Source organism: Carassius auratus, unplaced genomic scaffold (genome assembly GCF_003368295.1).
Source record: "Carassius auratus strain Wakin unplaced genomic scaffold, ASM336829v1 scaf_tig00044150, whole genome shotgun sequence".
Lineage (NCBI taxonomy): Eukaryota > Metazoa > Chordata > Actinopteri > Cypriniformes > Cyprinidae > Carassius > Carassius auratus.
Window position 1 is genome coordinate 63,725 of NW_020526812.1, and position 27,998 is coordinate 91,722.

General features: G+C 45.1%; 1 protein-coding gene across 1 annotated transcript; it reads left to right on the plus strand.

The window, feature by feature from the left end:
* The first annotated feature begins 605 nt into the window (after window positions 1-605).
* Window positions 606-22,183, plus strand: LOC113086839 (uncharacterized). Its single transcript, XM_026255514.1, is given in 4 exon segments — window positions 606-767; window positions 882-1,002; window positions 17,437-21,155; window positions 21,157-22,183. Coding segments are annotated over 4 exon segments (4,104 nt in total). The 3' UTR covers window positions 21,259-22,183.
* The last annotated feature ends 5,815 nt before the right edge of the window (window positions 22,184-27,998 follow it).

Consider the following 27,998-nt stretch of genomic DNA (forward strand, 5'->3'; position numbering starts at 1 on the left):
AATCAATTCTATAGTTAAAACATTGATGCTTTTGAATTTGAATATATAACAAAGCATGCAAACAAACGGCCTCTTTTATCATGTTTGTTTTGTGATCGCACATGTTCCAGTGACTTATCTGTTAGTTTTCTGATAACTTCTCTTTGATGATGAAATTTTGAGGTTGCATGACGTTGTTCTGAGAGGCGTGTAAAGGGCGTGTTTTAGTGACGTGCAGCGGTGCTTCAAGCTCCACTGTGGAAACCCTGCGCTATTCTGGCCTCGGTGCTACTGGCCCGGGGCTATGAGCCCCGCCCGGCCCGCTTTAAGCCCTGGCTCGCACTGGCCCGACAGTGGAAATGCGGCTAGTGTTGCTGTATGACTGTCTGACCTTCTTTGCAAAGAATAAGAGCTTTCTTTTTAATTATACCTGAACTTGAGTCTGTCTCTTATGCTGACGAGAGTTGATTTAAATTTTGCCACGGCAGTCTGCTACCCAGGCCACCACAAACTCTCAGATCAACATTGACACTTACACCAGCTCTGTCCTGGAGCACATCAACAAATGTTTGACCAGAGTGACCACACACACAAAAAATAAAATTTTCCCCAATAAGAAGCCCTGGATGAACAGAGAGGTTCGCCTCCTGCTCAGAGCAAGAGATGCAGCCTTCAGGTCTGGAGACTGGGAGGCTTACAGCTCAGCCAGAGCCAACCTGAGGAAGGGTATCTGCCAGGCCAAACTCACACAGAAGATTGAAGAATTCTTCAGACCCCCGGCGTATGTGGCAAGGCATACAATCTATCACAGATTACAAACCACCTAACTCCGTGCCCCCCTCCAGCTCTGCCTCCCTCCCTGACGAGCTCTATCACTTTTATGCTCATATTCTCACTCAAAGCTGAGCACCAACCCAGTGAACTACCTCTCACACTCTCCACCTCAGATGTTCACTCTGCATAAGGTGAATGCACAGAAGGCAGCTGGCCCTGACAGAATACCTGGATGTGTGCTTAAAGCCAGTGCGGAGCAGCTGGCTGAGGTCTTCACGGACATTTTCAATCTGTCCCTGGCCCAAACAACTGTCCCCACTATCTTCAAAACCTCCACCATCGTACCAGTATCGAAACAGTCCACTGCCTCTGTCCCTAACGAATTCCGTCCTGTTGCCCTCACCCCCATCATTGCCAAGTGCTTTGAGAAACTGGTTGCATCCCACTTAAAATCCTGTCTCCCTGCTTCACTAGACCCATTCCAATTTGCCTATCGCCGCAATAGGTCAACAGAGCGTGCCATCTCAATGGGACTTCACTCAGCCCTCACCCACCTGGACAGTCAGAACACACATGTGAGAATGCTGTTCATAGTTTTCAGTTCTGCATTTAATACTGTAATCCCCTCCAAGATGATCTCCAAGCTCAGCCAGCTTGGAATCAACACATACATCTGCAACATGAATTCTAGATTTTCTGACTAACAGACCTCAGTCTGTTAAGTTAGATAACCTCATCCTCCATCATCACCCTGAACACCGGCATGTCACAGGGCTGTGTACTGAGCCCTCTCCTGTACTCCCTCTTCACCCACGACTGCATTCTTGTTTATGGCTCCAACACCATAATCAAATTTGCAGATGACACCACGATGGTAGATCTGATCAAAGATGACGATGAGACCGCCTACAGGGATGAGGTGCAGCACCTGGCTGTGTGGTGTGCCACCAACAATCTGGAACTAAACACCCAGAAGACAAAGGAGATCATTGTGGACTTCAGGCGGACTAGGAGTCATGCACACACACCCATCTACATCAACAGAGCTGTAGTGGAGCATGTGTCGAGTTTCAAGTTCCTTGGCATCCACATCTCAGGTGACCTCACATGGTCCCATAACACCTTCACCCTGGTCAAAAAGGCATAGCAGGGAGCCATAAGAAAGTTCACCTGAGTCCCAGGATCCTTGTGGAATTCTACCGCTGTTCGGTTGAGAGCATACTAACAAACTGCATCTCATTATGGTACAGCAATTGGTCCACATCTGACCGCAAAGCACTCCACCTGGTAGTGAAAACTGCTCAACGGATCACCAGAACAGTCTCGGTTACGTACGTAACCCTCGTTCCCTGATGGAGGGAACGGAGACGTTATGTCGACCGACAAATGGGGTCTCACTTGGGAGGCCAATCATCTCTGATTTTAAGAGAAAACGCCAATGAAAATTGGCTAGTGGATTAACACACCTGAGCCACTCCCGTGCCGACGGGTATAAATAGGGCGACAGGTGCATCCACTCATTAGGTTTTACGCTGAGGAGCCGAGAACGTGTCCCGGCAACAGCGAATGGTTCAAGGTTGTGGCATGGGGACCCTATCTGTCGGTCACTACGAGTTATGTCGACCGACAAATGGGGTCCTATGGAAAACGCCACAACCTGAACCTCGTCACAACCCTGTGGCGCTGCAATTGTTGACAAGCCCTGGCGTGCCACAAAAGCTACGCTTAAGGTCGTAACCTTCCCAAAGCCCCAGCGCAAATTCACTGACCTTGGTACCAAAGGGGCCAAAGGGTGAGTACATCGCTGCTGGAGAAGGCCATGCTGCTGTTCCGCCCACATAAAGTAAATGGAAGGGATTTCAACCTCCGGTGAAAGATAGCTTCAAATCTTCCCTATTTGTTCTTTCAGCTGGCAAGACAATGGGGAAGCGAGCCTTTAGGAAAGGCCGCTACGGAGACCACATCCTACCCATAGGGAGGTGACATGTGGATATACTGATATGGACTGACCCAGGGGGCAGTACTACATATGGAAGGGGTCTCTGAGGCAGGTCCTACCTTGGAGTAGGGATGGAACGGCTGCCAGAAGAGGCTGACAGAACGGTCTGTCAAGGGAAGACACGGGTTTGCCAAGAGGGAAACCTTACCGTGGAAGAATACACATATGGGATTACCCGTAGGGAACCCAGCCATATGGACACCTAGCCCAGTACAGGGGCTGACCGGGCTCCGGGCATGCTAACGCCAGTACTGGGCCTGGCGACAGACTGCTCCGCCAAGTCTGACGCCGAGGGTGCTGGAGGATGCTCGACCAGATTACGCCAACCGGGGAACTCTACTGGGAGAAGAAGGCGCTCACATCCCTGTGTTAGGGGGAATGGCGCAGCAAGCGAGACACCCAGCCAGCCGTTCCCGCCAATTACCTGTTACCCAACACACGGGAAGAAACTGGCTCTACATAGAGGTTGTAAAACCTCGCAAAGGTGTTAGGTGTCGCCCAGCCCGCAGCTCGACAGATGTCTGCCAGAGAGGCGCCGTGCGCTAACGCATAGGAGTAGGCCACACTCTGTGTGGAGTGGGCCCTCACCCCCAGGGGGCACGGCTCGCCTTGGGAATGGTAAGTCAAGGCGATGGCGTCCACTATCCAGTGGGCCAACCTCTGCTTAGAGACAGCCTTCCCCTTCTGCTGACCTCCAAAGCAGACCAGGAGCTGCTCAGAGCTTCTAAAGCTCTGGGTGCGGTCCACGTATATGCGAAGCGCTCTTACGGGACACAGCAACGACAAGGCTGGATCTGCCTCCTCCAGGGGCAGCGCTTGCAGGTTCACCACCTGGTCTCGGAAGGGAGTGGTGGGAACCTTGGGCACGTATCCAGGCCGGGGTCTCAGGACAACGTGAGAGTAGGCCGGCCCGAACACAAGGCACTCTTCACTTAGCGAAAATGCTTGGAGGTCCCCGACCCTCTTGATGGAAGTGAGCGCGATCAGGAGCGCTGTCTTGAAAGACAGGAACTTAAGCTCGACTGAATCCAGCGGCTCAAAGGGACCCCTCTGAAGTCCCGCCAGGACAATAGAGAGGTCCCAGGAGGGAATCAGAGGTGTCCTAGGAGGATGTAACCTTCTGGCACCCCTCAGGAACCTAACGATCAGGTCATGCCTCCCCAGGGACCGGCCGTCTACTGCATCGTGATGGGCTGCAATGGCAGCCACATACACCTTCAGGGTGGAGGGTGACAGCCCACGCTCCAACCTTTCTTGCAGGAAAGAAAGCACGACTCTGACCGGGCATATCCGGGGGTCTTCTCGGTGAGAAGAACACCAATTCGTGAACAGACTCCACTTCAGAGCATAGGCCTGCCTCGTAGAAGGGGCTCTAGCCTGAGTGATAGTGTCTACCACCGCTAGGGGCAGATCACTTAGGTCTGCCGCGTCCCGTCTAGAAGCCACACGTGGAGGTTCCAGAGATCTGGACGCGGGTGCCAAATGGTGCCAAGCCCCTGAGAAAGAAGGTCTCTCCTCAGGGGGATGCGCCAGGGAGGGGCTGTCACGAGGAGCATGAGTTCCGAAAACCAGGTCCGGGTGGGCCAGTAAGGCGCAACCAACAGGACCTGTTCCTCGTCCTCCCTGACCTTGCACAGTGTCTGTGCGAGCAGGCTCACTGGGGGAAACGCATACTTGCGTAAAGCCAGAGGCCAGCTGTGTGCCAGTGCATCTGTGCCCAGGGGGGCCTGGGACAGGGAATAGTACAGCTGGCAGTGGGAGGACTCGTGGGAAGCAAACAGGTCTACCTGGGCTTCCCCGAATCGACTCCAGATCAGCTGGACCGTCTGGGGATGGAGTCGCCATTCCCCGGGGAAAGTGAGCTGTCGTGAGAGTGCGTCGGCTGCACGATTGAGCTCCCCCGGGATGTGGACAGCGCGCAGCGACTTGAGCCACGTCTGACTCCAGAGGAGGAGATGGCGGGCGAGTTGAGACATGCGACGTGATCGTAGACCGCCCTGTCGGTTGATGTACGAAACAGCCGCAGTGTTGTCCGTGCGAACCAACACGTGCTTGTGCAGCACTAGCGGACGAAACCGTCGCAAGGCTAGATGCACTGCCAGCAACTCCAGGCAGTTGATGTGCCAAAGCAGTTGAGGTCCTGTCCAGGACCCTGAAGCTGCCTGCCCGTTGCATGTCGCGCCCCAGCCCGAGTTGGAGGCATCTGTTGTGACAACAACGTGCCGGGACACTTGTTCTAAGGGCACGCCGGCCCGTAGAAAAGCAAGGTCCGACCAGGGGCTGAATAGGCGGCGACACATCAGTGTGACGGTGACACGATGTGTACCGCGGCGCCATGCCCATCTCGGGACTAGGGAGTGTAACCAGTGCTGAAGTGGTCTCATATGAAGCAACCCGAGCGGCGTGACTGCGGCTGCGGATGCCATATGCCCCAGGAGCCTCTGAAAGTGTTTCAGTGGTACCACTGTCCTGCCTCTGAAGGAACTCAGGCAGTTCAGCACTGACTGGGCACGCTGGCTGGTGAGACGTGCCGTCATACTCACCGAGTCTAACTCCATACCGAGATAAGAGATTCTCTGCACAGGGGAGAGCTTGCTCTTCTCCCGGTTGACCTGAAGCCCCAACTGACTGAGGTGCCGGAGCACGAAGTCCCTGTGATCGCACAACTCTTCTCGGGACCGGGCCATAATGAGCCAGTCGTCGAGATAGTTGAGGATCCTGATGCCCACTTCCCAGAGTGGGGCAAGGGCGCCCTCCGCGACCTTCGTTAAGACACGGGGGGACAGGGAGAGCCCGAAGGGGAGGACCTTGTACTGCCATGCCTGACCCTCGAAAGCAAAGTGCAGAAACGGTCTGTGACGAGGGAGGATAGAGACATGAAAGTACGCGTCTTTCAGGTCGATCGCTGCAAACCAGTCCTGGGGCTGGACGCATTTGATAATGCGTTTCTGCTACAACATCCTGAACGGGAGCTTGTGTAGGGCCCGATTCAAGACTCGCAGATCCAGGATAGGTCGAAGGCCACCGCTTTTCTTGGGCACGATGAAGTAAGGGCTGAAAAACCCCGTCCTCATCTCGGCTGGAGGGACCGGCTCGATTGCATCCTTCGCCAGCAGGACAGCAATCTCCTCGCGCAAGACAGGGGCATCCTGGACTGCCACCGAAGTCTCGAGCACGCCATTGAACTTGGGGGGTCGCCGGGCGAACTGAATCGCATAGCCGAGTCGGACCGTCCGGATGAGCCAGCGTGACGGGTTGGGCAGCGCAAGCCACGCTCCCAGACTCCGTACAAGAGGCACCAAAGGGACAATCGACATACCCGCAGTGGTGCAGCGATGGGGAGTCGTGCCGGAAGGCCCAGAAGGCACTGCGTCCTGGGTCATCACAACCACACTCCCCGTGTTCCCGGAGGAACTGGCCAGGGACGCGTGGAGAGGCGTTGCGTCTCCGAACCGCGACCTCTTGGCCGCTGGCGAAAGGGGGCGTCGTGGGTGAGAGTGAGGAAGCTGTGCGTCGCTCATTGTCAGCCCACGAGCCTTGCAACTCGGAGGAAGGAGAAATTGCTCTTTTAATGAAAAATGTGGGTGCCACTGGCCGTTCGACCAGCGGTGGAACAGAACCTGAAGATTCTCCACCCGGCCCTCTTCCGGGGGAAGGAGTGGCGCTGTCTTCGCCATCTCCTGAAGAGCAGTTCTCCGCATCTCCGAGTTGCCCGTGTCAGGGCCGCTTAGTCGACTTCCTCGAGGACTTCGCAGCCGGGAGTGACACGGGGGGCGCCGCTCTCCTGCGTGGGGCTCAACGCGCCGGCCTCGAAGAACTCTCAGCACGGGGCGGAGCTGGTGTGGAGGACGCAGGGGGGCGCCCGCGGCGACGAGCAGGCTGAGGCACTGCCTGCGACGGAATGGTGGCAACCGGAGGATCACGTCGTGGCGAGATGTGCTGTATGACCTCAGTCTGCTGTTGTTCTGTCAGGAACTACTGGGCACAGCCCCTGACAGCGTCGCCACACAGGACAACCTGGGACATGGGAGCATCGAGAAAATGCATTTTGTCAATGTCTCTCATACAGACCAGGCTGAACCTGAAACTGCACTACTGGACCACCAGAGTGGACATCGCCTACCCGAGGGACTGCGTTGTGACTTCCGTCACCCGGAAGGGGGAGGTCAGTCCCATGCGCAGCTCCTGCATCAACCTCGGGTTGGTCCTACCCTCGTGCATTTGTTAAAGCCTTGGTTTGTTGGGTTTGCAGGATAGCCATGGCATGCAAAGCAGAGACAGCTTGGCCCGTACCACTGTAAGCCTTGGTAGCGAGCGCGGCCGACAGCTTACAGGCCTTGGGTGAGAGGCGCGGACTATCCCTCCCAGTGGCGGCGTTTTGCGGACACAAGTGCACCGCAATCGCACTCTCCTGCTGGGGAATGTCAACGCACCCCTAGCTGCCCCGCCATCGAGGGTAGTGAGGACGGAGGAACGAAATGAGCTGCTTCCGGCCGTAAAAGGGGCCATCCACGACTACATCACTTCCCCATGCACATCCGGGAAGAAAGGAACCAGAGTAAAACGCGGTTGTGAGTCGCGCTCCACACCGAGAACCAATCAAACAGCCATGAGCACTCAGGGCTGGGCGGTGCATTCACCTCCATCCTGATGCTCACAGCTGCCCGGGCAAGCACGGCTGTCAACTCTGGGTCCAATTCGGCAGTGGCGACAACACCCGAGGGGGGCAGCCCCGCCGAATCTTCATCCACAGAGGTCAACAGCCCATCCCCGATGCTGCAATCGACATCTGATCTCCGGCGGCAAACTGAATGACCCGTTGGGACTGCCATAAGACAGCCCAGCAAAATCACCCAGCAGCCGCACAGGACAAACACTGCGGAAGGGGTAAGAGGTCCGTGGGGCGTGGCCCGGCGGAGAAGCTCTCACTGTCACCTTCAAATCTCCCAGAGCACTAGCCGGCGGTCCTCTGCTCGAGACAGAGAAACCAGAACGGGTAGTGACAGAGGGGTCTGCTCCTTTCCCTTTAAGAAAAGGGAGACGCGATCACAGCGTTGCCATGGTCACACACGCAGTGCGTGCATGAACCATCCACGAACGCGCCTTCAGCGTGCTGAATGCCCAGACACGGAAGAGAGCGAACGTGGCCAGTGTCAGAGAACAGGAAACGACCGCATCCAGAAGGACGCGGACGAAACGGCGTCTTGAAAAAGACGCGAATCGTCCGCGATTTGCTCTTTTAGGAAATCTGCTCTCTTAGTTGAAGCGCCCAGGGGAATCGCTGAAAGGGACACCGCTGTTTGCGCCGTACCGCCAACCAGAACAGCTTCCCGACACAGCAGATGAATGGCTTTGTGGAGTATAACAGCTTTCATACAACCACTCGGCTCCGAAGCAAAAATCTAATGAGTGGATGCACCTGTCGCCCTATTTATACCCGTCGGCACGGGAGTGGCTCAGGTGTGTTAATCCACTAGCCAATTTTCATTGGCGTTTTCTCTTAAAATCAGAGATGATTGGCCTCCCAAGTGAGACCCCATTTGTCGGTCGACATAACTCGTAGTGACCGACAGATAGGGAACCCAGTTAACTTCTATTGAGAACATTTATCATGAGCGCTGTCTGGGCAGGGCAAGAAACATCATCAAGGATGCCTCACACCCTAACCATGGATTTTTCACCCTCCTTCCATCCGGCAGGCGTTACAGGAGCCTACGCTCTCATACTAGTAGGCTCAGGAAGAGCAAGAAGGGTATTCCTGCACACCCGGAGGCTGCAGTTTCAGGACCTCAATTCTGGGACCGCAGCTTTAGGACCCTAGTTTTTTTGTGACAGCGCCACCTACCGTACTGGATCAACACTAATTAAAGATGGAAGACGTGGACATCAATCACACGGTGAGTACCGATTTTTAATTAAGTTTTATTTTATAACGTTTAAACGGTGCAAAGTTTACATAGTGAGAACTGCTAACTATGAATTAATAATTAATTCCCACCAAATTAAGAATTTGTGAGCTAGTTTTATTAATTACTATGATGTTAATTCGTGGCCATGATTTCATAAATCCTTGTAGAGTTTTAATGACGAAGTATTATAAGTGAATCTAGCCTGCACATTAATTAAACTTATCAGATGACAAGAGCATGGTTAATGTGAGGTTTGTAAGATTTACCTGCAGCTTAATGTATTCGTGTGAATACTGGCTTAATAGTTGTTGTTTTACCATATTTATGTATAAAATATATTTCATAATTAAACTGCACTGACAGCCTCGTTGCAGTATGTGTAAGCCTGTTGTTTTGGCATTGTTTAACAATGATGAATGAGGCTTTTGGCAATTTTAATAGCTTGTTACAATTTGGCCTAATCTGCAGGTCTACTCCACATCCAGTCCATTGATATCATGTGTTAGTTTCTGTCATGTTCTGCATGGCCAATATGAAGTGATTTTATGGATTTGGTTAGGCCCATTGTAGGACAGATGATTAAAAAAAGCACTAGGGATATTTTCATGATCTCAAAATATTCTAACAATTACACGCTCTCTTTTTCAAGATGAATATTGCAATCCAAAAAGGGAGATCCCTGCCCGAATTGAAGAGATGCACCACATGCTGCAAGGACTTTCACTTTTCATATATATATATGGACCGCAGACAGAAGGCAAAAGGGCCAACAAGTGCTAAGCATCTCTCGGGGGAACTCCTTCAAGACTGTTGGAAGACCATTTCAGGTGAATCCCTCTTGAAGCTCATCAAGAGAATGCCAAGAGTGTGCAAAGCAGTAATCAAAGCAAAAGGTGGCTACTTTGAAGAACCTACAATATGACATATTTTCAGTTGTTTCACACTTTTTTGTTGTGTATATAATTCCACGTGTTAATTCATAGTTTTGATGCCTTCAGTGTGAATCTACAATTTTCATAGTCATGAAAATAAAGAAATCTCTTTGAATGAGAAGGCGTCCAAACTTTTGGTCTGTACTATATATATATATATATATATATATATATATATATATATATATATATATATATATATATATATATATATATTAAATAAACATTCTTGAAACATTCTTGTGTCTTGTCTTGCCTATCAACAACTTTTAAAATATCGGCTGTAATTTAGTGACTCCATACGCAGATTCCAACTTTAACTTACCTGATAATGAGCTAATTCACCTTAAGGAGGTTAATCAATATTCTATATAATTCAAGAGATTAAGACTTTTAAGGTTCTTCATTTTTCAATTTTACAAAATTTATATTTCATTTATATTTTTTGTAAATTCATGTTTAAATTTAAAATTGTGACTCAAAGCACACTTAGTAATTAACCTCTGCTGCATTTTGAATCAAAAATCACATTTAAAAACAAATACTACTGAGATTAATATATTGATGCCATATACAAAGTAACGTGACTGCAAACTAAACCAACAGGGTACTAGAACTGCGGTCCTGAAACTGCAGCCATCGCTATATCGTCCAGTACGGTAGGTGGCGCTGTCACGAAAAACTAGGGCCCTAGAACTGCGGTCCTAGATCTGTGGTCCTGAATCTGCAGCCTCCGGTTGTGCAGGAACATACTATTGGGAAGAGCTTCTTCCCGGAGGCTGTGACACTTCTGAACTCCACACCACCAATCTAACCTGCACCTGATCTTTTACTGCACTGGTCACAGTACTTACACACATATATTTTGCACAGACTGCACTCTATTCTAGCTATTACTGTAAATTGTCTAAAGTTGTTACTGTACAAAGCACAGTAAACTATTTCTATAAAAATATAATTGCACTATTTTGCATATAATACATTGTTTAACAATACTTTTGCACACTCATCCAACTGTATTTATTACCACTGATCTCACATTGCTCTGTTCATAAAAAAAAGTGAAAGTGACGTGAAATTCAGCCAAGTATGGTGACCCATACTCAGAATTTGTGCTCTGCATTTAACCCATCCGAAGTGCACACACACACACACAGAGCAGTGAACACACACCCGGAGCAGTGGGCAGCCATTTATGCTGCGGCACCCGGGGAGCAGTTGGGGGTTCGATGCCTTGCTCAAGGGCACCTAAGTCATGGTGGTATTGCAGGTGGAGAGAGAACTGTACATGCACTCCCCCCACCCACAATTCCTGCCGGCCCAAGACTCGAACTCACAACCTTTCGATTGGGAGCCCGACTCTCTAACCATTAGGCCACGACTTCCCCCATAATTTACATACAATCCCTAAATTTGCATTCCTATTTATATTCTGTATATACTCTGCTCAATAATGTATATAGCAACTCCACTGTACATTCTGTAAATCATAGCTTCACTTACTCTGCACTTTCATGTATGTAAACACTATATTCTTGAACTTCTGGTTAGATGCTAACTGCATTTCATTAGCTCTGTACTTATACTCTGCATAATGACAATAAAGTTGAATCTAATCCAATCTAAACTATACAATTATATAACACAAGAATCATGTTTTAAAATGCTTATTGTATTGTAACTGTACCTTAATGCATCATTATAACAAAGTATGATGTTTCATTCTGTTTTTTGTGGCTGCAGCTGCTGGTGTGATTTACTGTCACAAGCACCGACAAGCAGGACAAAATAGTGAGTATTGTGTAACAACATGGAAATATGTGATTGGTTGTGTGCAAATTATATTTAAAAGATGTGGAAAGAATATTGAAATTAACGAAAGTAATGTGTTTAATTGAGTTTATTTTTTAAACAGGACCCAGGACACAGTGCAGTGATCTGGTGAGATACTGTGCACTGAATTACAACACATTGTCAATGCTCTGGTGTGGTCCAGTGGTAATTCATTCATTCATTTTATATCACTGAGGGGCTATGCAGTGTTATTTTAGCATAACTGAGCTTTTTTACTTTTTTATTAATCGTCTAAATTTGGCTACATTTTCCATTTTGATTTTAGTTCTGTTTTTTTGTTTTATTAGAACCAACATTTCTATATACTTATCTTTTTATATTTTTGAATAATTGACTGTACATTTAATTTAGTAGTACAAATTAACCTAAAGGAAAATGAGAAATACTTCCTTGGCAATATAGTTTTTAGAATAACCCTGGTGTTAAGAGTCAGTGATCTTTTATTATGTTAATATACTATCAGTGTTGGGGAGTAACTAGTTACATGTAATGGAATTACATAATTTAATTTCAAAATAAATGTAAAAGTAATCTGTTACAGTTACTGAAAAAAAATTGTTAAAATGTGTTATTAAATTACAATTACTTATGAAAACAAAAGTGATAACAAAAAGGTTTACATCACGCACACACACCAATTTAATTGATTTCTTTCCCAAATTGCATTGAATGCTCTAAAATGGTTTGATTGCAAAAACAATATCATAAAATTAAACTATATATTATGATTTTAAAGCAGTAGTTAACCTCAGACAGATCTCAAAGTAAAAAGATTTTAAAGTCTGATTCAGCTCAGATTATTTATTTATTTTTGGAACGTAACTGAAATAGACTAGTTATTACATTTTAAATAGGGTAACTTGTAATATTTAACCTATTACATTTCCAAAGTAACCTTCCCAACACTTAATTTGTATTAATATTTTGAATTAGATTGTATTTTTATATTTTCTGTTTTTGTTAATTTCTGCTAAAAATAAATAAAAGTAATAAATAGTAGTAAATTTCTAGTGTTTTTGTAATTTTTTTATTTGTAGTTTTGTTATATTAGAACATCAAGTTAAACTAAATGAAAATGAGAAAAGTTGCCTTTGAAACTTTTTGTATTTTATTTCATGTAACTTTTTTATTAATTTAGTTTTAGTTAACTGTATTACACTGGTCTGAGTGTTGCCTGAAGGGACATGTAAGAGGTTTTCCTTTTCATATTCTTTATTATTACCACAACGGAAACAGATTGTCACCAACATAAAAACTGTAATGAATCTTAAATAAATTAAAGTAAAAAGTACAACTTTATAAGAAGAGTCTTTTTTTTTATTGTGCAACTCAAACATCAAAATTTATTTTACCTTATTAGTAATGGTGTGACATACCCATTCATTAATCATTTCAGAGACTATATTGCTAATGGGAAGCTGTCAAACTTGACACAAGGTTTGCCTGGTATTAAGCTTGAAATAATGTTAATGCACAATTTAATTGACTTTTAAGTTATTTAACTTTATAAGATATTTTCTGTAGATTCTTTGTGTGTTTGATCCATATATTATATTATTATTTTTCTATAGCTTTAAATCATTTTTTTTTTGCTAAGTTATTTTATCGTACAGTTTTCCTGTGTTTGAGCCATATATTATTGTAACACCCAGCTTAAATTTTTTATTTATTATTATTATTTTTTTGGTGCTGTATAAAAATACACTGAGACTTCTACATTCCAGTGAGCCAAAGAATGTATAAAGTGCATATCACAAGCTACGAATCAACAAAAAAGCAAGCAAGCTTATACAAACATATAAAGCCATTCAAACGCAGGGTAAGAATGGAAAGATAATGAAATATATCAATCTGCAAAATAATTCATCATGCAGTCAATGGTCATAGCTAAGGAGATGAATAATAGCTGAAAAATAGGTTGTTTGATGAACGGAGGCAATACATCTTTTTGGTCTAGGTACTGTTTGTAGTTGCATTGTTTTCCACAATCATACATGAAACCTCTGCAGATAAATAGATAATAAACAATGTTACAATACTTGCATGCATGCAAAGACAAGTACCAACTTACATTTGAGTGTAAGAACAAGTAGTTCCTCAAATTTCAGAGTAAAATTTTAGTCTTAAGTGTGTAAAAATTTGAAGAATTGTGTCTTTTTGCTCTTCTTTCTGATAATGCATGTGATTACTAAAAGTATGTAAGAATAAGGACTAGTTCTCAGCTCCTAAATGATTTAGGAGTTCTGGTGAGATTTCCTAACAGGATTAGTACTCACTTATGATCAAATAATTGTATTACTACGCCACAGAACTTGGAAGTGATCTCCTTCAGCACAGAGTCTTATACTTTGGTGAAAGTTGCTTTTAGTTTCTTTATAAAAAAGCTTTAACTCTTAGACAAATCTAAGTTTGTCTAAGAAAAACGTTTTTTTTTTTTTTTTTTTGACTCGAAAGTCAAAACTTACTATAAGACTATTCTTAAGAGCATATCTGAGAGGTTTTATGCATATTTTATGTCATCTTTTGGACAACTGTCAAGTCAGCAGTCTTCCCCATGGTTGTGTACCCAGCTAGAATTTTTTTGTTCTAAAAATTTTCTAAGAACATTTCCATGGATTGTTCTAACAATGTTTTTAGCGGGTAGTTTTATTTTTGTTCCCAGAATGTTCTCTCAAAATATAGGATAACATTCTCTAAAAACATTCTAAAAATGTTTATTAATAACATTATTAGAACATTATCCCCTAACATTCTAATTAAGATTTAAGCATATGTTTAGATGTTGGATGTTGATGTCTGTTTAAAAGTAATAGTTTGGTCTGATGTCACCATAATGGTGGTAAGTGTTGGCTTTAGTTGTACAACTTGACACTTACTTGTCAGTGATGTTCTTTAGCTAAAACAGCAAGAGAACATGTGGTTAGACGACTCTGGTTGCTTGCTATTGATTAATACAACACATATGCGGTCTGGTTGCCTGTTTTTATTGGTTGCCCAATATAATGTATAGTGCATATTATTTATTAAAACAGCATAATAGCTCAAGCGCCTGAGACCCAGCTGAATTTAAAGCAGATTATTTTAAGCATTTAAAAAAAAAAAATTGTCACACAAAGATCAAGATTTAGTGTATGAATCTCAACAATGGTGACATGCATCATGCTGCAATGTATTCTGGGTACATCATGCAAAACTCATCCGTGGCACCCAGAATGCATTGCGGCATTAAGCTTGTCACCATTGTTGAGATTCATACACTAATTATTGAGGTCTCTGTGTGTCTAAGCAGTCTCTAGTTCATTAACAATGTAATTTAAAAAAAAACAGACAAAATCTGCATCTGCTATATGTGGCGGAGGGGAATATGCCACCGCCTTGTGGGGGAAATATTCAGCACTATACTAAGGATGACTGAGTGAGCAACAGGATCCTAGTCCCCCCACCCAATGCTTTTAGTCTTTGTACAACTGTTAGACTAGTTGTATGTTGTGTCTATCGTGTTGCAATGTGTAATGCTCGAGAATCAGCGAGGTGGGCTTCAGGATTTACTCAATACACGGCAGCCACCTGAAGTGTGTGTATGTAGAAAACTCAGGAGGTAAACCTAGTTAACTGCAAAACCCGCCCTCCCCTGAATCTAACAGGATAGGTAAGACGCCCCCACTCCTTAGTATAAGTGACTCAAAATTAGCATAAACAGGTTTCTGTTAACAAACAAATTTTACATTTATTTCTATTGCAAGAATTTAAATGATTACGTTTTCCTTGTTTTCACAAAGTTTACAAAACAATTTCAAATGTAGACAAATCAAAGTGGAATAAAAGAAATTTTGAAAATAATAGAGATGAAAAATCAACAGATTTGTGTCAGTTACAGTTCAATCTGAGGAAAGTAAGAATCAGTGTCACTTATTGTAAGTAACCTTAAACAAAACGTTTCACAATTAACTCAACCTTTCAAACAAAGTACACTTTGAAGTTCACTTCAATCCGGCTCAAAAATCCAAGATCCAATTAAAAAATCCAGGAAAAGAAAAGTGAAAAGTTATACTCTGTCCATATATGGAGTTCACAGTCGCAAAAAGTTCAGTTATGTACACAAAAGAAAGACTATGAATCCCTTCGCAGGAAAATTCACTGATCACAGTTCCATCAAAAATAACTGTATGATTTAACAGTTCAGATGACTCACTCACAGAAAATGGCAGTTTGCTTACCAATTTTCAGAAGGAAAAGAGGAAAATAATTTTTATCACCACTCTTGGTTCGTGAATGAGGTGCTGAAAGATGTCCAATGGATGGCAGGGTTCTGTTTCTTCACTCACTAATCCTCAGCGATTGTCCTCGCGATCCTGACGACGGCAGCTTGATTCAACGAGGCCGCAATCCCAGCTGATGGAGGCACAATGAGAAGACAAACAACGCACGACCCTATCCGATGACTCAGCGAACCTTTTAATTCACACGATCAGTAACAGCACTCACTGTTTCAAGTTCGTTTGAACAAATGAAACAAAAACTGTTTGAAGCAAAGAAAACACGAGACTGTTTAACTCCTACGTGACTGAGACTTAATGAAACTAACAGGCCTTTTGCCCAGCTTCATGCATGAACACGGCAGAAAACTCGTTTTAACGCTTACTTCGTTAAACTTGTTTACATACACAAAGACTCGGAGGCAACGTCATGCAGCTCCTATGTATGTCGCGGGTCTAAACGGGACTTTTTTCCGCGATTGACTACCCGAGATCAACATTAAATTTCAGCTCACCGCTGCTCTTCTCCACGCTCTCGCTCTCTCCGCGCAACTCGTCAAAACCTAAAATGGCGGCGCCCGTGACAAACATCAAAATAAAAGTCTCCACATAATAGAAAATGTAAATCCGCTACATATAATCTCTAATATTAAATTAATAGCATAGATTCAACTCCACATAAAACCAGTTGATCAGATCACTACGTGAAAAAAGTTTTAATATCAGCAAGTAACCAACATCACCTGACGACAGTTTTCTAGCGCTGTTTTTGCTATAACAAATATAGCTATAGCGGTTTAATGAACAGATACACTGAAAAAGACTCATACTGCCTAAGTACTGATCACCATAATGGTGACGTCAAACTAAACTATTATTTTCAATAAACCATCAACAACTCTGTTAATCTCAATAAGAACTTTTTTACACTTATGACAGAAATAAATCTTGTTTATAATAAGTGCAGTTGGTAATACTGTTTCTGGAGTTATTTACACTAGAGTTTGACACCAAACAGAGGTTGGGTTTTCCCTTTCAACCAACATTTTGACTTCTGAGCAATGTAAGTTCACATCTAGTGTGATGGGAAGCTTTATTAGAATGTTAGAGAATAATGTTGTAACAATGCTATCAATAGACATTTTTAGAATGTTTTTCGAGAATGTTATACTAACTTTTAGCAGAACATTCTGGGAACTAAAATAAAACTAGCCGCTGAAAACATTCCTAGAACATTAAAAATTTCTAGGTGGGTAGCCTACAGAACTAGACTGAGAGACCATTTAAAGCCCTTTGCAGGTGTTTTGAGTTAATTAACTGATTTGAGAGTCGCACCAGTGTCTTTTTAATATTGAACCTTTTTCACAATATTCTCATTTTCTGAGTTACTGAATTTGGGTTCTCTTTCATCATCTCGTGTTCGAGATCCACCTATGGGAAGGGCATCCGTACCTGACCTCTGCAGAAGCATCCAATTGCACCAAGTCTGGCTAGACAGACAGAAGCGCGCAGCCAATGCCAGGTAAGGGCCCGCCCCCTTACCTAGGGGTATAATAATGGCTGCAGCGCTGCTATTCCCCAGTTGACATTCGCTTCTCGCGATCTCTGCATTGACACAGTTCGGTTGGAATACGATGCTCACCTTCGTGTCTTCAGGAGGACATATCAATTGATCAGCCTCCGCCAGACGTGACTGTCGTCTTCTCAGCTTTTCTGCTGTGTTCTGCATTCAGGGCCGCCGCGCTCTCGTCGTTTTCACCTGCTCCCACGGCTGCCCGCCACGGATTTTTCCGATTTCTTCTCCGGTATGTCGCTTTCTATACATAACGCTTCTCCGGGGAATAGCCTATCACGGGCCTGCCCGGCCGCGTGTGGAGCACTCATCGCTGCTAAGGACCTTCACCCGTTCTGCGTGGTTTGCTTGGGCCTTAAACACGCTCAAGAAGCTTTGGAGAACGCGGAAAATTGCAGTCATTGCCTTATGCTGCCCAAAAATGTTTTACGACGCCGTCTTAAGGTTGCAGCGACCCAGTGCTCCGAGCTCGGTTTTACTGACTCAGATCTGGGACCCGGTGACGACGACGCGCTACCGGGGGACTCCCGGGGCGCCTCCTCTCTTGTTTGGGCTGACCAGCCCAATCCCGCATTCCCCGAAGAGGACATCTTCGCGGGCAACCTCATGCTCGCCGACGAACCGGCCGGTTCCGCCGATGAGGATGATGCAACCCTTCTCGGGGTCTCAGAGGACGAGGATGCCATCCCGCCCTCTGGCGTTCCCCAGGCTAGCGGCCACGCAGCCCTGCCTCAGTCCATCCTCCTGGAAGTGTGTGAGCGAGCGGCCGCTCGCCTCAACATTGAGTGGCCGGTTCCACAGAGCGCCACCGACCAGGAGAGGGATATTTACGACGGAAAAGTGTTGGGATCTCCTCCCGGTCCGGGGAAACAACTCTTCCCCGTCCTTCCAGCGTGCGCTAAGCATATGAGGCACAACTGGAGCGAACCGCTCGACTTCAAACACGGCCTTTCGGGCCTTGAAGTAAAGGATATGGCAGCTCATGGTATGGGCGACCCCCCCGCTATCGAGCCTTCCATCGCCAGGCACCTTAACCCCGCTCAGGGCGGGCTGCTCGCTCCCCCTAAGCCGGTCTTGCCCAACAAGCTGGACCGTTTTTCTGCCTCAGTTCACCAGGCCGCATACAAGTCCTCGGCCTTGGCAGTCAGGGCCCTGAACGTCTCGTCTCTCCTCTCCGCTTACCAGGCGGAGATTTTGGACGAATTAGGGCAACAGCTAAAAAAGCGAACTCCTTCTCTACACTTGTGGAAGGAGATCCTCACGGTGAACGACCTCGTCCTTCGTAATGCTCGCCAGGCCGTCCAAGCCTGCGGGCGCTCTATGGCGCTTTCTGTGGTGGGAGAGCGCGCGCTCTGGCTTAACCTGTCAGGCCTTCCTGACAGTGAGAAGCGGCGCATCGCGGGCGCGTCGATGGAGCCCGATCGGGCTCTGTTCGGCCCCGCCGTCGCATTGATGCAACAACGGTGTGACGACAAAAAGAAGGAGGACGAGGCCTTCAAGTTATGTCTTCCTAAGGGGAAAAATCGACTCCCGCCGCGGCCGCGGCTGGAGGACCATCTAACCCTAACCCCATCGACTCGAAACGTAAGCGGCCTGCCTGATGTTCGATTGATGGAGGCATCGAGTCCGCGTTCATGGGCCACGAGCCCTTCGGACTCTCTCCCTGTCCCAGGACCCCCGTTCAAAAGACGCAGGGTCTCCCGCGGATGGATCGATACCTCTTCGTTCGAGGCTGCCCAGCCCATGTGTTTAATGAACGGTGTGTGTTCCCCCCTCACGTTCAGGGGGTCTGTTGTGAGGAAAAGTGCAAAAGCAGTGTCACCACACCGCATACACTCTGTTCCCCTCACCCAACCAATAAAGGCTTTGGCCCCAGTGTTTCCCCAACACAAAACACACAGAAAAACAAAAAACACATTAAAACAAACGAATCAAATGAATTCGTTATGGAGAGAGGATCTCTCTCCGCAGAGAGAGTCCATCTCCCCGCGGAGAGAGGAAATCTGTCTGAACCCCTGCATGTTGCCCCTGGTGTGTCCACTAGATGGCGCCATTGCATCACAAATAAACCAGCTGGGCTTACACAGCCCCGCTGCAGCTCGGGTGGGAACACTTGCAAATCACGAATGGGCTTGGCGAACTGTTTCGGCTCCCGAGTGGGTGATGCGTACTATATTGCAGGGATACAGACTGCAGTTTTCAATGAAACCCCCGCATTTCAACGGCGTTCTCTCTTCACACACAGAAGAGAACGCCTCACACATTCTGAAAGAGGAAATATCCTCCCTCCTAAACAAGGGAGCGATTCAGATGGTGCCCCCCACTCTGATGAATCAGGGATTTTATTCTCGTTATTTCCTGGTCCCAAAAAAGGACGGCGCTCTCCGCCCTATTCTGGACCTTCGTGTGTTAAACAAACATTTGAGGAAATACAATTTCAGAATGCTGACTCATGGCTCGCTCGCCCGTGCCATAAAACCGAACGACTGGTTCACATCGGTCGACCTGAAAGATGCTTTCTTCCATATAAGCATTTATCCGCCACACAGGAAGTTTCTTCGTTTCGCCTACCAAGGCACATGTTACGAATTCACAGTTCTGCCGTTTGGGCTCAGTCTAAGCCCCCGGTGTTTCTGTCTGTGTGCGGAGGCGGGTTTAGCACCCATGAGAATGTCAGGTCTGAGGATTCTGACATACATAGACGATTGGCTAATCATAGCCGAATCGAAAGAGAAAGTGTTGCAGGACACCTGCCGTGTGCTCACGCACATCACATCTCTCGGGTTCAGAGTGAATGTGAGCAAGAGCAATTTTACACCCAGTCAGAATGTCATTTTCCTGGGTTTGGAGTTGAACTCAGTCTCCATGCGAGCGCGTCTCTCTCAAGAGCGCGTTCTCTCTCTAATGAACTGTCTGTCGCAGTTCAGAGAGGGGGCGAAAGTACAATATCGCACATGCCTCAGGCTGCAGGGTCTTATGGCTTCATCAATCCAGGTTGTACCGCTGGGACTCCTGAGAATGAGAGCGTTCATGAAATGGGTTTTGTTACTACATTTCAGCCCGACGCGCGATCTTTGCCGCTCTGTAATAGTGACGCGCGCCTGCTCGGCAGCCTTGCGCCACTGGAAGAGCGCAGACTTTTACGCACATGGAACCCCTCTGGGGACAGTTATGATGCGGAAAGTTGTGACGACAGATGCGTCCTTAACAGGCTGGGGCGCCACCCAGGAGGGCAGAACGGTGAACGGTCTGTGGCCGAGCAGACTACGTTCAGCGCACATAAATTATTTAGAGCTTATGGCCGTATGGAAAGCTCTGAATCATTTTCTGCCTCGCCTGCAGGGACATCATGTGCTCGTACGCTGCGACAATACCACGACAGTGGCTTATATCAACCGTCAGGGCGGCGTGCGCTCGTCGAAACTTCACGCTCTAGCTTACAAGCTTCTAGTGTGGAGCGGATGGGTTTTCCTGTCGTTACGCGCGACTCATGTTCCCGGCCTTCTAAACAGAGGCGCGGATCTTCTATCAAGGGGAAACCCAATCTACGGAGATTGGCGCCTTCACCCGCAGATAGTGGACATGTTATGGATGAGATTTGGACAGGCAACCGTAGATCTATTCGCCTCGCGCGAAAACTACCATTGTCCTATGTTCTTCTCGCTAAAGGACGTGGACGCACCCCTCGGGGTAGATGCACTGGCCCACCCGTGGCCCAGAGTGCTGCTGTATGCCTTTCCTCCCCTGTGCCTGATAATTCCTACACTGGCCAGGGTGAGAGAGCAGGGCCTGTCTCTCATTCTGATAGCACCCAGGTGGCCCAAAGCACCATGGCTGGCGGAGATAATCCCTCTGTTATATGCCGAGCCGTGGCGCCTCCCCCCCCCGCACAGATCTTTTGTCCCAAGCGAACGGGGAGATTTATCACCCACACCCGGACAGGGTGGCTCTTTGGGCGTGGCCCGTGAGAGGACGAACCTAAGCGCACTGGGGCTTTCGCCGCGTGTGATTGCTACTATACAGAATGCCAGGGCCGTGTCTATGCGATTCTTGTATGGCAGTTAGTGGCAAGTGTTCGAAGGGTGGTTTGATGGGCGTGGTCTCACATCTTATCAGTGCTCAGTTCCTGATTTTTTGTGTTTCCTCCAAGACCTCTTGGAAAAAGGCAGGTCTTTTTCCACAATTAAGGTCTACTTGGCTGCGATTTCGGCCTTTCATGTGGGCTTTGAGGGCTCAACAGTCGGGCAACATCATCTAATCCGCAGATTTATGAAGGGTGCCTGAGTGGGACTTCTCCATGGTGTTGGAGGCTCTGTCTCAGTATCCTTTTAAACCTCTTGGAAGTATTTCCCTTAAGCTGCTGTCCTTCAAGACAGCTTTGCTCTTGGCCTTGGCATCAGCCAAACGTGTCAGTGAGCTACATGCACTTTCGGTTCATCCCTTGTGCACTAAATTTTCTCTTAGTGGAGATATGGTTTCCCTTAAGCCTAATCCGGCCTTCATGCCGAAGTGCTTCCCTGCGTTCACTTCAGAGGTGTTGGAGCTGTCCGCTTTTGACCCTTCACCTTTTTCCTCCCCGGAGGATGAGAGGCTAAATGCTCTGTGTCCCGTCCGTGCTTTACGGACATATATGAACAGGACTAGTGCTTTCCGGAAGAGCGACCAGCTCTTTATTTCATGGGCATCCACTCATGGAGGGAATCCTATTTCTAAGCAACGCCTCTCACATTGGCTTGTGAATGCTATAACTTTGGCTTATGAATCAAAGGGAATGCAGCCACCAGGGAGCGTCACTAAAGGACATCTGCTCCGCTGCCATTTGGTCTTCTCCTTATACCTTTGTGCGTTATTACTGGCTGGTTGTCACCAGCATCTCGGTAGCACATTCGGTTTTAGGGGTGGGGTCCTCTTAGCCTTTCCCTGCAACCCCGCTGGAAGAGGTGAAGAAGGAGTGAATGGGCCGGCTGGCCATGCACATCCCTGTCACTAGCATGTTTTTACATTCCTTTTCTGGGTGTATTTATATGCACATTGGTTATCATGTGTGTGATGCTAACATTTTTTCATGTGCTGCATATGCACAGCAGTCACGACTGTGCATCAGTATTGCAGGTTCATGAGTATGGGACGTGTCAGGCACCGCCTCTCTGGGGCGACCGTCCTTCTCTGGCTTTCAGAACCTCACTGTGAGTGTATTGGGCAATCGGGGAGCTGTCCATTTCTCTCCCATAGGTGGATCTCGAACACGAGATGATGAAAGAGAACAATAGGTTACTGTCGTAACCCCGGTTCTCTGAAACATCGAGTGGAGAGATCCACCAGCGTTGCCCCGCTTGCCACACGAGAAGCGAATATACTTAACTGGGGAATAGCAGCGCTGCAGCCATTATTATACCCCTAGGTAAGGGGGCGGGCCCTTACCTGGCATTGGCTGCGCGCTTCTGTCTGTCTAGCCAGACTTGGTGCAATTGGATGCTTCTGCAGAGGTCAGGTACGGATGCCCTTCCCATAGGTGGATCTCTCCACTCGATGTTTCAGAGAACCGGGGTTACGACAGTAACCTATTGATTTCCTTAGTTGTCAGTTAAAATCATCAAAATTAAAAGAAATATTATAAATATAAATTGAAATATATCAGTCTGTGTGTAATGAAAAAAGATAATATACAATGTTGACTTTTTGAATGGAATTGGTGAAATAAATCAACTTTTTGATGAAATTCTAATTATATGACCAGCACCTGTAGAAACCATCAGGATCAGGAATTACAAGAATAAGCAAGTGAGGAATAAGCATCACATATGTTGGTCCCAGTGCACGTGGGCATCCAAGGAATTAAGATAGCAGATAGACTGGCAAAAGAAGCAACAAAAAAGAACATACTGACATCGAAATTAAATGAAGGGAATAGTCTAGCATGGAAAAAGGGTGATGCAAAAGTAGCAGCTGCAGTAGAATCATGTTTTTAAAAGTGTAAGACTTGGAGAAACTCAACAACTTTGATCTTCTGAGATATGGACATTACACACACAGTGTATTATACAAACATCTGTTCCTACATTTCACTGAAAGAAGCTGTGGGAAAACTCCTCTCTCACATTTCCTTTTCATCCACTTCCTTACCTTCACTCAGCTCACTCAGAATTCTAATGAATGATAATATCAGATGATTGCCTAACACAGGTATATTTACTTTAATAATTTGTCTCATAATTTCTAGCCTTTTGTGCCATAATTGATCTCATAATTATCATTCAGTATGTCACAATATTGAATTTTTTTCCTTCCTTATTTAAACTTTTTGCTAATTTCAACTTTTTTGTGGTGGAAATTGGCTTCCATGCCACTGTGAAAGGCAAGTTTTGTCCCTGTGTTAAAATGAACTCCATTATAACAAACTAAACCAATACTGATCTCGCAGATGAACATATGAAGCCATTCAATTATATTATTGATAATATATTCTTATAAGTTATAATATATAATTATAGATTATATGAGATATTATAAAAACATATAGATTCAAGATGTGGGAATATATATTCAATCTTGCACAGCTCTTCTGGATCTGATGTCATAAACCAGAACAACAGCAGCAGCCACGCCCACCAGAGCAGTGACGACCAATCGGATCAGAGCTTCAGCAGAATCACAACAGTGGACAGAGTCTGAGGAATAAAAACATGAAACTGAGATCATATCTGCTCAACCACAGGCACAAACTCATGCACAATAGACTTACCTGAACATGTGTGACAGAGTTGAATGATGTCCAGATGTGTGGTCTGGTTTGTGATGGGATTGTTGATCACACAGCTGTAGCTGTTTTTCTCCTGATATTCCACCTCCAGAGGTAGAGAGAGACTGATGCTGAGATCAGACACACTGATGCTGGACAATAAACTGTTTCCTTTGTACCAGGAGAGAGTCACAGCACTCACATTCACCACTGAACACAACAATGAACAATTCTGCTCTGATGAAGATGATGATGATGATGATGATGATGAAGAACATTGTGGAGAATCTCTGGTAATGACAGGATTGGGCAGATGGGCTGAAAAATAAGAGAACAAGAAGTTATATACATAAAGGTACACAACAATCTTATTTCCAGTGAAGCATGTTGACAGTCAGTGTTTTTGTCATCTCACACTTTAAAGGGTTAGTTCAGCCAAATATTAAAATTATGTCATTAATAACTTACCCTCATGTTGTTCCAAACCCGTAAGACCTCCGTTTATCTTCGAAGCACAGTTTAAGATATTTTAGATTTAGTCCGAGAGCTCTCAGTCCCTCCATTGAAGCTCTAGGTATACTGTCCATGTCCAGAAAGGTAAGAAAAACATCTTCAAAGTAGTCCTTGTGACATCAGAGGGTCAGTTAGAATTTTTTTTAAGCATCGAAAATACATTTTGGTCCAAAAATGCAAAAACTACGACTTTATTCATCATTGTCTTCTCTTCCGTGTCTGTTGTGAGAGAGAGTTTAAAACGAAGCAGTTTGTGATATCCGGTTCGCAAACTTCATTCAAATGTAACCAGATCTTCTTGAAACAGTTCACCAAATTGAACTGAATCGTTTTAAACGGTTCACGTCTCTAATACACATTAATCCACAAATGACTTAAGCTGTTAACTTGTTTAATGTGGCTGACACTCCCTCTGAGTTCAAACAAACCAATATCCGGAGTAATTCATGTACTCAAACAGTACACTGACTGAACTGCTGTGAAGAGAGAACTGAAGATGAACACCGAGCAATCACATCTGGTTACATCGAATGATTTGTTCACAAACCGGATATGACAAACTGCTTTGTTTTGAAGTCTCTCTCACAACAGACACGAAAGAGAAGACAATGCTGAATAAAGTCATAGATTTTGCAGTTTTTGGACCAAAATGTATTTTCGATGCTTAAAAAAATTCTAACTGACCCTCTGATGTCACATGGACTACTGTGATGATGTTTTTCTTACCTTTCTGGACATGGACAGCATACCGTACACACAGCTTCAATGGAGGGACTGAGAGCTCTCAGACTAAATCTAAAACATCTTAAACTGTCTTCCGAAGATAAAAGGAGGTCTCACGGGTTTGTAACAACATGAGGGTGAGTCATTAATGACATAATTTTGATTTTTGATTGAACTATCCCTTTAAGTAGGTAATAATACGTGTTCATTACAGTTCAACTCAATCAACAGCATTGTATGTGCTGTAACCTTAGAAAGAAAGAAAGAAAGAAAGAAAGAAAGAAAGAAAGAAAGAATCCTTTCTTTCTTTCTTACAATTTGTTCCTTTTCTTTCTTTCTTTCGTTCTTTCTTTCTTTCTAAGGTTACAGCACGTACTGTACAATGCTGTTGATTGACAATCGCCCCATCTTCAAGAAGTTAACAATATGACAATTTGAAAAATCACTTAATATATTGTTAAGTTTACATTTATACATTTAGCTGACGTTTTTATCCAAAGTGACTCACAATTGCTATATATATATATATATATATAAGAAGGCACCCGCCTCTGGAGCAACTAGGGGTTAAGTGTCTTACTCAGGAACACATTGGTGTCTCACAGTGGATTCAAATCCAGGTCTATTATACCAAAGGCATGTGTCTTATCCACTGCACCAACACCACCCCAAGAATAATAATGAAAGTGTTACAGAGGTGGTTACCGTACTGCCTCCTCCTCATCACCAGAGGGAACCGACCCCTGAATATGAACTAACTCTGATTCTCTGGTTAGAGAGCCTGACTAGTTACCAGATGGTTGCTGGTTCAAGTCTCTGTGGTGGCAGGAGTTTTAGGTGGGAGGGAGTGAATAAACAGGTCTCTCTTTCACCCTCAATACTCATGGCTGAAGATCCCTTGAGCATGGCACTGAACCCTGTGTGCTGGATCTATACCTGTCGACTGCTCTGGGTGTGTGTTCACTTCTCACTGCTGTGTGAGTGCACTTGGATGGGTTAAATGCAGAGCACCAATTCTAAATATGGGTTACCATACTTGGCAAATGTCATGACTTTCACTTTTCAATTACGTTATAAGCTAACCGTTATTTATTTCTTTTATTTTTTTGTTGTTTGAATGTTTGTTTTTGGATTAAAGACTCGGGCCACAAATGGGCCATAACCGGCCCAAATCTCAGCCAGTTAATCAGCCTTAGCTGGCCCTGATCTGGACCAAAACAGGTTTTATTATTGGTCCCAATTTTCAGCCTTAAGTAAACCAGAATCCCCAAATCTGAGCCATACCTGAGCCTTATATAGACCAGACCCAACCCAGACAGCAAGCAGTGTCGGCCCAGATCCGGATCGAATATATTTCATGCGGGCCAGATGTGGGCCGGATCTGGGCCAACACTATCTGGTCTGGGTCGCCTGCTTAAGGTTCTGTCTAAGCCTTGTCTCCATTTTTCTGCCTTGCCAGTATCTGACTCTGTATTGTCTGACTATTCTCAATAAAGCTACAAATGGATCTACACTTTCTGATGTGTCACAACAGAAACACCAATGACAGGACAAATAATCTCTACTCACCATAGACAGAAACACTGAATGTTTTTGTTGACCGTTTTGTTCCACTTATCTTTACTTCATAGAGTCCAGCGTGTTGAGTTGTGATGTTTGTGATGATCAGAGATCCAGTCTGTTTGTTCAGCTTCAGTCTGTCTCTAAATCTCTCATCAGGGAAGATTTGTTTCCCTCTATTGATTTGAGCGATCAGAGAGTTTTCTGCTCCAAATTTCCACAGTATGTCGTCGTCTTCATGTATTGCAGTAACATCAGTGTGTAGAAGCACAGAATCTCCCTCCGTCACTGACATCATCTCAACACAACACATGCCTGTAAAATGTAAAGAGTTTTATATAGATTAAATGAATGGTTTACAAAGATGAATTAATTTGCTGTTTGTAACTTAAATGTGAACTGAAGAACATCCAGAACTGCAGAAACACAAAATCAAATGTAAGGCGAGTTATACAAACAGACAGATTTGTGTCAACCAAACATTTAATCTTTAATACGTTTCAATGTTATCTGCTGTACAGAAAAATCAAAATGTAAAGAACATAATTTATTTTAATTATAAGTATTCAGTGATAATTACAGCATTTACACATTTGCTAAGTCTCACTCTTTGTTTGAACAAAATGTCTAAATAAATAATTTCCTTTCTTTTAATGGTCATTCATGACTAGTACCATCGAGAGAGAGAGAGAGAGAGAGAAAAAAGACATGAGGGTTGAAATCAGTTCAGTGAAGATTTTGTCTTTCTGAGACATAACCTGTAGTAGTATAGCAATTTCCCTCAATTCCAATGAGTTTTAACATTCACTTGTTTTTCAGGCCTGGACACCTGAATTTACATTAAGTAGATGTTGCAAAAATAATTAATCTGAACAAATTCATAAAATGTTGTAATAACTTACCAATCAGGTGACAGCAGCACAAACTGAACAAAACGCAAATATGAAACATTTTCTTCAGTTGTTCAGAGTCTGATGTAATAAGACGATCTGCTGAAAACACTGAACCTGATGTGAATCCTCCCCTGAGAGAGTTTGACCCTCCTAGTTCACACGCTGCATTTGCATATGATATAATGTTATAGTGCTTCTGACACTAAATAAGACTTTAACTCTTCTTAATGGGTTAAAATAGTCTTTATTTTTTATCACTGAGCCTATGTTTTGTAAGATAATTATGTGTAAATA